The sequence below is a fragment of the Cupressus sempervirens genome, chromosome 9 (assembly GCF_028749045.1).
Source record: "Cupressus sempervirens isolate cs-2001-9-10 chromosome 9, ASM2874904v1, whole genome shotgun sequence".
Classification (NCBI taxonomy): Eukaryota; Viridiplantae; Streptophyta; class Pinopsida; order Cupressales; family Cupressaceae; genus Cupressus; species Cupressus sempervirens.
In genome coordinates, this window is record NC_143126.1 from 39,449,067 (window position 1) to 39,461,354 (window position 12,288).

The 12,288-nt window shown below is 39.3% G+C and overlaps 1 protein-coding gene across 4 annotated transcripts in view; it reads left to right on the forward strand.

Moving 5' to 3' along the window:
- The window catches only part of DCL4 (dicer-like 4), a 337,223-nt gene that overhangs the window by 186,283 nt on the left and 138,652 nt on the right, over positions 1–12,288 (forward strand). For all 4 annotated transcript variants that reach the window (XR_016355843.1, XR_016355845.1, XR_016355844.1 and 1 more), the window contains exons 12-16: positions 7,034–7,194; positions 7,321–7,533; positions 7,661–7,926; positions 8,136–8,410; positions 8,509–8,960. Coding sequence is in view for 1 of the 4 variants with exons in the window: in XM_089798919.1 (XP_089655045.1) it covers positions 7,034–7,194; positions 7,321–7,533; positions 7,661–7,926; positions 8,136–8,410; positions 8,509–8,960 (1,367 nt within the window). In the remaining 3 variants the exon portion in view is untranslated. The remainder of the gene's footprint in view (positions 1–7,033; positions 7,195–7,320; positions 7,534–7,660; positions 7,927–8,135; positions 8,411–8,508; positions 8,961–12,288) is intronic.

Sequence of the window (12,288 nt, forward strand, 5' to 3'; positions counted from 1 at the left end):
AGGAATGCCCTGCCACTTGGCAAATGTCACAAAACTACTTCTTCGGGCATGAACCCTTCGTATGGCCATCCTCCTTGCAATCTGTACACCACAGTTCTCCTTTTATTGTATCTGGATTCTTTTTCAAATTTTTGAATTCTTTCATCATCCACAGCATGTCTTTTTGTAGCCCTTTCACCTTTTTGTTTGATTCCTCATCACTACTACTACTCTCCGAGGATGAATCATCTGAATTAGAGGACTTAGGCTTTTTTTTCTTACTCGTCTTCTGTTCACTTTCCAAATCCATAGCGCGAGTATACGCATCGGTGTATGATGTCGGTGGTACAATCTTCATTTTCTTTTTAAGAGCCAACCGTAGCCCCTCCACGAACCACCGTTTTTTCAACCCATCCGCTGGTTGACTCTCCATCTTTCCGATCAATTCTTTCAATCGCTTGGCATAGGTTCGGATTGTCTCATTCTTTCCTTGTTTGCTGCTGTAGATTTTTGCCACTATTTCATTATCATCTCGGAGTAATCTGAATTCTGCTATAAATTCTTTTTTAACATTCTCCCATGTATTAAGTTTCTGAGGACTAGTGTCAGAAAACCAGTCTATCACCACACCCCGTAGGGTCGCTGGAAATTGTCTTACCCAATCATCCTCATCCCTCACACCATTTGCTGTCCATATGGTTTCACACGTTTTACAATGTTTGATAGGGTCTGCTGAACCATCACCGTGAAACTTGGGTAACTTTTCTTTAGGGCCAGCCATTGTTACTTGTCTTTGATTCTGAGGTACTTGTGTACCCGCGCTGTTTTGAGCTCCCGCACTGTTCTGAACTCCCGCGCTGTTCTGTGTTTCTGTGTTGTTCTGGACTCCCGCGCTGTTCTGTGTTCCCGTGCTGTTCTGGACTTTCGCGGTGTTCTGTGCTCCCGCGCTGTTCTGGACAATAGTTTTGTTCCCAACAATTGCGTTGTCTGGTGACAAGTCTTCAAGTGATGTTCTATTTTCCGCCTGTATCCGTTCGTCCTGTGTATCAAGAATGAAGAGATCCCTCTACGCTCGTGCTCCCTCGGCACTTCGAGCCGTGCGAGTTGCTTCCCTTCCGTTTGGACACTCTCCCCTCGGCGTATACAAGTTAAGGAATTCTTCCCTTGTTTCCTCCACCAAATTCAAGCGTTGTCGAGTTTCTTCGAGCAATTCCTCGGCACTCCTCAGCCTGCTAGGTGAGTGCACTCCCTCCGTCTATGCCTCTTCACCCCTTCGGCGCCCCTCGGCAATCTGCTGAAGTCTCTGTTTGCATTCTGCTTGCTGTGTTAAAATTAAAATTTCTTTTGTTGTACTTAGTTCATTCTTATCTTTCACCTTATTCCGATCTTTGTTTGGCAAATTCGGCATCAATCTTCATATCATTCCTTCGTTCCAGGTTCGTCTGGCAACGGTGCCAAATGTTTACCGCATAGGGTAAGAAGTTTAACACAAGTATAACACGATTCAATTCAGAACAGGTACTTTATTCATGTATGCACTTGTAGATTACAATTTGATTAGAATGACTACAATGATCTTCGATTACAATGATGCTTCCAAAGTCCATCTCGGACGTGTACATATACCTTTCCGAAGGGGTGACTCAAGCGTCACGCGCTCGTTTGGATACTATTCTACCCTTCGGCTACATTATACATTTTACCGACAACAATGACGAGGTTAAGTTTGCGTAACCAAAGTCGAAGACATATGGAAGTTATAAGTGATTTACCGAGAGAAGTATAGAAACAGAGTACTTGAAAAATAGTTTTTGATGATCATATTATATCTTCTAGCAGAGATATAATCTGGAGATGTGAAGTTAGACAATGATAGATGACAATCTGATGATGAGATTAGCGAGTGCACAAGTCCTGGAGTCGCACGTGTGAGTTGTATAGACTATGAACCGATAGTGCTATATGGTTGCAAAATCATTAATTATCTTATTGTGGTCCTATTATAATTAATTGGGAAAGCCTCAAAGCCGATTGAAGGAATTGTTTTGAGGACTTGGTATAAAGGAAAGTATTTTCCTTGTTTGTAAGATGTATGGAGTATGCCAAGTACTCTAGAAGGTGTGAACAAGAGTAGAGTGTTTGGCAAATGGGAGTAACCAATCCAAGGGATTTTCTGATGCGAAGTTTGTGATCTGGTATTGAGATCAGAAAAAGCAGAAGTCTAATTAACAGGATAGAGGAAGAGGAAAGAGAAGTATAGTTCAGTTCTATTAGTTTGCAAGGAAAAATATAGAGATCATTTGGACAGTGAGTTCATTGGTCTTGCCCTTGAAGCTATTTGGACAGTAGGTCCATTTGGCTTCCACAACTCCTAACAGGGTTAACACAACTTCTAACAGGGTTGGAATCTCCTAACAGGGATTCAAAGTTTCCTAAAAAGGATTGATATGTACTTGATGTTTTCATAGACTCCTAATAGTGTCCATCCTCTACGAACAAGAAGGTTCAAGCATTACAGAAAGATATGCTTAGAATGATGAAAGAATTTAAGAATTTGAAAAAGAATACAGACACAGTGAAGGGAGAACTATGGTGCACTGACAGTAAAGAAGATGGCCATACAAAGGGCTCATGCTCGAAGAATTAGTTTTGTGACATCTGCTAGGTTGCGGGACATTCCCTAAAGGAGTGTCTGTTTAACATGAAATGAAAAGGACACCAGCAGGTGTTACTAACGCAGGAAGTGTCCACTCGAAATAACACAAACAACGATGCAACTTCGGGAGGATATCGCAACAATAATAGACGTGGAAGAGGTGGCAATAACAACAACAGTAACAATGGAGGCCGGAGTCGAATATAGTACAATGGGAGTGGACGATTGATGATTCAGTGCCGTGCGTGCAATCTCTGGAGCCACTTGCTAGAGACTGTACTACAAAGGAGACATCACAACTAATATGTAGATGGTGTGGTTCGAGGGATCACGAAGATTCAAAATGCCCAAAGCAAGGCGTAAATCTATTAAGCATTGAAACATGTGATGAGAAGGTCCTGGCGGTCACATGGGAGCAGGTGAAGAAAGCAAAATACCCTGATGTAGAAGAAGAGAAGGAGAGGCTACAAAAAGCATGAACGAAGCTAGAAAGGTAGATGAAAACAGTGAAATCACAAGTAAAAGACATTGCCGAAACTTCAAAAAGGAACTTAGTGGAACAAAACATAATTAGGCAAATAATGCAAACAAAAGTTCCTATTAAATTAAATGACCTTGTCACGATGCCACAGTTGCAAATAGCTACTATGAATATGACACCGCCCTGAGAGTGACGGAGGAAACAGGAACAGATAATAATGGAACAATGGCAACAAACCTGATGCTACTGGCACTTATGAAAGGAAGGCATCCGACAGTAGTTAAGATGGGCATTCTGGGCACTGTACTAATAGATACAATTGTAGACAGAGGATTAGGCGTGAACGTGCTACCAGAAGATGTTTGGAAAAAGCTAGGACAACCCACGTTGTGGCCACCTACTTTCCAGTTACAACAGATTAGCATGAGATAAAACCATTGGGAACTTTGATGGAATAACCGGTAACGATCGGGATGCAACCATTTTCATTAGATTTTGTGGTCATCCCACTAAAAAGAAGAGGGTATAATGCTATCCTTGGACGAGGTTGGTTGGTGCAGGCAAAAGTAAAACATGATTGGAAATGAAACACCCTATCCATGGAATGTCGAGGCAGAAGATTCATAATTGATTTACGTACACAAATGGTAGGGGAAGAGGCAACGTCGTCAAACTTAGAAGGTGAAGGCGAGAGTGATGACGAAGGAAAAAAGATGAAGGAACCAAATGAAGAAGGGTTGCTGAGATTAGGAGGGTCGACTGATGACGACCTAGGTTTGGTAAATGGATTGCTACACTGGCAGATGGAAGATTACGAGCTCTTCGTGAGGTACAATATGTTGGGTGTCGTGGAAGAAAAAGAAGGAAACGAGTTTCCAAAGGAGTATAGTGAACTAAAGGAGGGAGAAGCACAGGTGGATGAAACACCTGCACATGTAATCAATAAGGAAAAGTCAATAAAATATGAAGAGGCCATAGTACGAACCATGAATTTGGGAGATGATACCGAACCAAAGAACATACTAGTGGTAGAATCGAGTACTAAAACCAATTGCATTTAAAATAGTACGGCCTTTTAAGAGAGGAAAGAAAGTACATCGTACAGACAAGCGTCAAAAGGAATTCTGACCATACGAGCACGTGTGGAGAGTAGAAGGGAGTACGGTTGCCATAAAATAGGGCCGTACGACCTATCGGGAGCATAAGCAAGAAAGGAAGGTAGTAAAGAAAAACAAAACGCTGTACAACCTAGGAAGGATGCTGTACGACTAGGAAAAGGATGACAAGAAATCATAGGTGATGCCGTACGGCCAAGAAAAGGACGACAAGAAATCATAGGTGATCCACTGTACAGCCGAACAGGAGAAGATATTGTACATGACACACCATATGGCTCAAGAGGGGTAACAACTAGCTAGTGAATTGGACCGTACGGACTCAAGGAGAACACAAGTTAATGCACCGTATGGCCTTAAGGAAATCACAAAGACCGTACGACAATTTGCATGTTCAGGAAAGATTGTACCAAAATCCAGAGAGAGCTATGACCCACGTGGAGAAGAGAAGAATACACTGTATGGTTGGAAATTTGCAAGAAGAGACCTGGAGGTGCACCGTACGGCTGGAAATTTGCAGGAAGAGACATGGAGGTGCACCATAAGGCAAGGGAAAAATACCGTATGGACAAGGAGCTACCACTGTACGGCCAAGTAAATGCCTACCGTACGAACATGAGAAGTACCGTACGACCAAAGAGGACATCAAGTAACATCATACGACCAGATAGAGGAGTACAAAACGAGCTTAAATCGTACGGCAAAAGGAAGTGCAGTTGCCATTAAACAGAGCCGATATTGTATGGCCAATATGTAAGGCACTGATAATAGGTGAAGTCCGTACGACTAGTGATAACAAGTGAAGTCCGTCCGGCCTTCATAAAGATGAAATTGGAAACCATATGGCTTCCTAAAACAATGTACAGCTTGGAGGCATAGAGGTAGTAAGATGTGAAAGTATAGCTGTACGGACAAGTAAATACAGTTGGTGAAGGATGAGCTATATCAGCCAGATAGGAGCCGTAGGAAGTAAGGACCGTACTTGACAGGGGTATAGGAGCCGTACGAATGCCAATGGAAGAGAGGGATTTCAAAACAATATTGTATGGGGCTAAGTGGTGATATAATAAAAGAGATCAAAGAAGGACAGAGGTACACTAATAAAGTTACCCTTCGAAGGCCGTACCAGAGCATTCAAGAGGAAGGAGCCATACTCTTCAGGAAGTAGGAGCTTCTAAAAAAAAAAAGGATGACAAATCAAAATAGTTCAGAATGAGTAACGTATGATATTGAAGGGACCCCACAGGGGCGCTGCCCCTCGACCTCGTTGGGGGCGATGCTCCCTAGACCCCCAGTCAGTTTAGTTATCAGTTGTGGGAAGTGTGACTAGTTGATGAGACTTGGAGTTGCTGCAGGCATAGAGTGTTTGTATGCCGGAGGTGGAAAGGGCACTGGAGAAGCCTTTCGAGAAGGGTGCTACGCTTGGAGGCACTTGGAGTAGGTGTTGGACATGAGGCTGTCTTGGTGGATGCATAGAAAGCTCGGGAGGAGCTGACCATCCAGTGGAGGCAGTAGAGCAACACTTGGCTCTGTGTACCCAGGCATTGGAAGCAGACAAGGAGGCACGGGTGGCTATCAAGGTCAGATTGGCTAAGGTGATAGTGTTGTGTTAGTGGAGGCTATAGATGCAACGTGTTTTGGAGACCAGTTTGGTGTAGGCACGGGATGAATGTGAAAATGGTGTGACGAAAAAAGATCTATCTTGTTATAGATGCATATTACACCCTTCGTAGGAGCCAGGCGGATCAGGTAGTAGTTGGGAGGGCTTGGGAGGAGTCAGCTGCCAGGCTAGCCGTGGGGAGGGAAGCCTGGGAATCCGAGAGGGCAGCCTTGTTAGAAATACAGAGTTAGCTACAAAAGTTGGCAACAAAGAAGGAACAGATAGCGGCAGAGAAGGAGAAAGAGTTGGGAGAAATTGTAGGGCTGATGCAATCAGCTTTAGAGCTTCAGATGGAGGCAGAAGCAGAACTGAAGGTTAGGAAAGAACAAGTCTACTAGCTACGGATGAAGCTGAACGAGTTGAGGGCGTGGATGGCCACTACGGTAGGGACGCATCCCTGTGTTTAGTATTTATGCATTGATGTACTTAGTTTATTTTGAGTTTTGTCGTATTGTCATCCGAAGACGACTTTTTTTTTGGGGGGGACGATGTCGAGAAAATCTATATTGTAACCGACAAGTAGAATAGTATCTGAACGGGCATGTGACGCTTGAGTCACGCCTTCGGGAAGGTATATGTACACCGTCCAAAATGGACTTTGGATCATCGTGGTAATCATTGTATTCGGATTGTAAGCATTGAGTGCATATTGCATATATGAATAAGATATCTGTTCTGTGTTGTATTGTGCCATACTACATGTGTTAAAGTATCTTTACCCTGTACAGTAAACATTGACAGATTTCATTCAAATTGATATTTCAATGTGTATTGCTATACTACATAATTTGTTTATTTAATTGCTGTTTGAGTTAAATACAACTTTTGGCCAGGAAATTTATTAGAGAGCTTGTTCACAATGCTAATCTTAGTATCTGCTGCATTATTCATGCTCTATTTGTGTTGTTTTTGTTTAATGCTTGTACTTTTATGATTTGTCTGATTCTAAGGTGTAGGTATGTCACTATGTACGGGGTTGATTGCCATTCGAAACAGTGAAAAACTGTAGCCTAGATTACAATCTAATTTTTATTATGTAGATTTCCTATCTTATCAGATTCCTTCTCAAAGATTGTGGTGTTTCAAAATCCAACCATTTAAAAAGCTTAACTTTTAAATGTTTCTTGAATCTTTACAAACAGATAAATATCTTGGTAGCAACTAATGTTGCTGAAGAAGGTCTTGATATTCAAACCTGTTCTCTTGTAATACGATTTGATCTTCCAAACACTGTTGCAAGCTTCATTCAATCTAGAGGTCGTGCACGTATGCTAGAGTCTGAGTATATCTTTTTGGTTGAAAGGTATTCTTTTCATTGTTGTCAATGTCATTGGTCATTTGCTACTGTTGTTAATGTTATACTTGTTCTAAATGCAGCTAGACTTCTCTGTATGCTATATTTGTTGAAAAATATCAATTGCTCTGACAGGGGAAATTTCGCAGAGGAAAAATTGGTTAAACACTTTGTATCTGGCGAAGAACAGATGACAAAGGAGGTCTTGGATCGAACTCCAGAAGGTGCAGATCCATATGAAGATGAGGAAGATCAAATATATGAAGTAGATAGTACAAAGGCAAGCATCAGCACAGGATGTAGTGTATCATTACTCTACCATTACTGCTCAAAGCTTTCTAAAGATGAGTATGTTGCTGAACTTTGCAGTTATATCTCTTCATTTTTTTCCCTTAAATTTTGGTAGCTTAAATACTTAACTTCATTCGTTAATAGAAAGTCTTCAAGTTCTGATAACAACATTGTTTTTCAATAGGTATTTTTGTCCCATTCCAGAATTTTCCAACTTTGAAGAACCAGGAGGTGTGAAATGCTGTATAAGTCTTCCGTCTAATGCACCTTTTCGGCAAGTAGAGGGTCCTATATGTTCGTCAGTAGAAAAAGCAAAGAGGGTGGCATGTCTAGAAGCATGCAAATGCTTACATTCTATAGGTGCTCTTAATGACTATCTTTTGCCAGCAGATGAAGAGCAGGATGAAGGCACTGAAAACTGCCTACATTCCAACTCACACAAGGCTAGAGGTATGTCCATCATTTTGCTTATGTACAGATTGCTTTCAATGCACCAGTATTTTGGGTTTATTGGGTTTTAAATAATTATGTTCATTGATTTTTCGTTTATAATAGAATGATATGTAGGTACGAAAATTTGAAATCGCTGTGTAATTAAATTTACTCATTCATAAATTTCAACATTTATTAGTTAACACAATGCTAATTATTTGGATCAGGAGCTGAGATGGGAATGGAGCTTAATGAGATGTTAGTTCCTGTTGCGCTGAAAGGAAGATTGAATGAATGCACAGGGCCTGTTTGTCTTAATGCTTATTTGTTGAAATTCAATCCTGTTCCTCCAGATAGAGAGTACACACAATTCGGTCTTTTTCTTGAATCTACTTTACCTGAGGAAGCAGCGACTATGAAGATTGAACTCCATCTCGCTCATGGTAGGATTGTCAATACAGAGCTTATACCTTGTAGGAGTTTGGAATTTGATCCTCTTCAGGTAAAATGGTTAACAGTTGAAGTTTGATCAATATCTGTAAATTTCATTTTGGATTTTGTTAAGATTCTTTTTTATTCCATGCATAATTGTTATTGCAGCTTGCAGAAGCACTAAAATTTCAAGAAGCATATCTCAGAACCATACTGGACAGGGCAGATTTTTTGAAAGATTATGTGGAATTAGGTAGGAAAGATGGAAATCAGGGAAACTCATCAACCTCGTATTTGCTGCTTCCAGTACAATCATGTGATGCAAATAAAGTCATTACGATTGAGTGGAAGATTATAAAAGACATTCTGTCATCCCCTGTTTTGAGTCTTACATCACAAAATATGGCTAAAGATTTTGATGAGGGACATCTATTTAAAATGAGAGATACTTTGAGGTTGGCTAATGGTTGGGTACCCATGCAGACTCTTAAAAACTCGTTGGTGCTTACCACACATGATAATACATTCTATTGCATTGTTGACATTCTTCATCAGATAAACTCAAATAGCAAATTTGGCATTTCTTCACAGTGCAACTATGCGGAATATTTTCAAAAGAAGTAAGTTTAAACTTTAAGTCAGCGTGATAAATTTTCATGTTTGGTAACACAAGGAATTTTGTAATAACTTAAAAGCATGGTTAGCTGGAAAGTTCAGTTTAATAAAGTAGACTCATTCCTATATTCACATCTTTCAATTACTATGCTTGTATGATATGGATGATCTTATTCATTTACTTCTTGATGCTATTTTAAAAGATTTTTCTTGCTTCCCTCTACTCCAGATCAATATATGAGTATGGTTGATTCTTTTGTTGTTGTTGTGCTAAATTGTAAGATCACATCAGTAGCATATGTTCCAAAGCATAAATGACAAATATTATGTATTGTTGTAAAATACATTTACGTAGGGTATAAGGAGCTAGGCTAGTTGCTAGGTATGAATGATTTATTTTTTGTCGATGAACTACAATCAAATGGAAAAAAAAATGAAAAGCTTTTGGTAATTTACTTATAGCTAAGTAACCACATTAGCACATATACAAGCCTATCTTGGGTGTGAAATGTCTTAAAATCAGATCCGAAGTCTAGTTATCTTTGGATTAGAATAGGGTACACATTTCTCCTACTTGAAGCATTTCAAAAGTTATCCTTTCATATCCAGTCTTTTCTAGCGACCCATTGATGATACCAAAATGGATGCCAAGATAACTAAAACTCGCAAACACAAATTTGAAAGGTCTTCCCTCACCGTTCATGACTCCTTTGACATTTTCATTTTGGAAGCTAACAATTGTTTCTCCCACTGTTCTTCCCATTTCTTAAAATCATAATGCATTTAATGGCTGTGAATGCTTTTACTTTTTTCATCTCATCCTTGCAAATAGAGACAACTCTATGAAAAAACAAAAATATTGAGAGGGGGAGGGGGTAAATCAGTTTTTTAAAACATTAAAACAAATGTAACTCAAGTAACAACAGTGTTCACACTTCAGAAAAACAGGGACGCCAATTTTGTCTCATGCAAAACCCAACAAGGTTGAAAGCCACAGTATCACTAATCTATAAAGATGGGCTGCTATCCAGTACAAGGAAGAGCTGCAACTCTTTTACACTCACAGTTACAACACAGGCTCCAACCTGAACATACAAAAGCTACAATCTCAAGAGGGCACCTACCCAAAACATCTAATATAAAAACAAGGATGCAACACAAAACATAAGCTCTGGTTTTACCAGAGATGGTAAAACACATAAACGAACACAGTAATGCAGATCTTGAACATTCATACATCATCTTTCATAACAGCTTCTATCACGCTTTTATAGCAGTTTCTGTATCGTATTCTCAATTCAGACTTGCAAAACACTGGCCTGTATGAAGAACAACTACATTGTCTTCTGAACCGATTTGGACTTCACTTTACCATAAGAGTAACTAGCATCAATAACCTTCACACTCCACTTGCTAACTGGCGTTACATGATACTGGTTAATGTATATCTTCTCGGGTTGAATGATGTCAAAATCCCCAGCGGCAAAACGGCGATTGAGCTGCAAAAACCTCTATTCAGCAGATGCTCTATCTTTGCTTCTATCTATTGGCAAGGTCCAAAACTATCTCTTCAACACATATGCATTGCAATTAAAAACTGATACCTTTTTTCAAGCTACTCTCCATGTCAACATCCACACAGAAAAATCAAACTGCCTTGCCTTTTTTTCTCCTACGCAGTCAAAGTATCACTACTTAACACTGACTTATTTGCACCATGTCATTATTGCTGCAAGCATGTCTCAGTTTAAAATCGAACCATGTCATATTCACACCAAAAATGACAAACATGTTTCATTTTCCGTCTCCTGTACTTGCCAAAAACGTGTGCTGCTCTACCAAGAATGGATGTCTTACACCTCAAAAGAATCTTAAATTCCGTCTGTATATTTCTTTCACTTTGGTACCTCCCTTTGTCAGAACGACATCCTTTCGAAAACAAAAACGTCAGACAACAATTTGACTTAAATATAAAGAATTCAATACTAATAAATTAACTTCTCTCCATAAGAACTGATCACTATGTAATGGGCATCCAAACCAAACAATTATTGCCATGAACAAATCATTCAGTTAATAATAATATTTTGTTATATCATAGTGATGCTATTATGAATTGAATGGATGCAATTCATTCCAATCGACACTCCCCATGGGTATAAGTTAGTATTCATATTGCCCATGGGTATAAGTTAGTATTCACTCCCCATGGGTATAAGTTAGTATTCATATTGCCTTTCCAAGGAGGAGGAAAAAGGGAGATTGGGATGGAAAGAACAAAGAGAAATCAAACAGAAAATTGTAGTATGTTCCGCCAGCAATAATTTCTGAATCTTATATTTATGGAATAATGAATTGACCAAAGAAATTGAAGGGGATTCATATTAGGTCAGAGAATAACCATAGTTAACAAAGACAACATCAATTCATCATAAGGGATGAACAAGTAGTTAATATATGAGAGATGCGAATGGTTAATGCAGGGCAGTGACTAAGGTTTGGCAGGAGGAGGAATAGATAGAAGTTCAGTGAAATATATAAACAAACATAGAAATATATGCAGCGTATAAAATATAGGAGGATGATGGAAGAGTTTACAACCAATGATGGAACTGACTCTCCTTTCTATCGTAGCCAGGAAAAGATAAAAATAAAGGAAAATATATGCAGATAGAAAAGACATGACACAGATAAGAAATGACTATCTCTTTTGGACAATCAAAAGATAAACTCAGAAAACATAAGAGCTTGGAGATATTAGTGATTAAGGAAGAGGATGATGATCGGGAAGTAGACATCCACGAAGGAAGAAGAACAAAGTATAAACCAGGAGGGCAGCAATCCATTATACGTCAATAGAAAAGACAATGGGATTAATGAATATACAGTTAGCAATTCGAAGAGCCAACCATACTAATCAGAAAACCGTTAGAACCATTGTCTTATTATTGATATCCTATATCAAATTGATTCTTGAACCATTTTCTTTTCATATATATCATCCCGATAATTATCACCAGCAGACGTATGGCTGTTTAAGACATGGTATCGTGTCTCCTTCAGTTGCTTACAAAGGAACATTACACCTACATAATAGCAATCTAGAGAGTTGGAAAAACTTAATGAATATACAGTCAGCAATTATGAAGGTTATGATAACCTTAATTCAGAATGTAAATCTAATTAGTGAAGATTGATATTTTAGGGAAGAATGCGGCTGCTATAATAGACCATACACTGGTCAGTGACTAGGATTGAAGTACATCCAACACGTGGAAAAGGGGAGTATCGACACTAAACACCTATCTTCCAGCAACTATGATTTTAGTTATG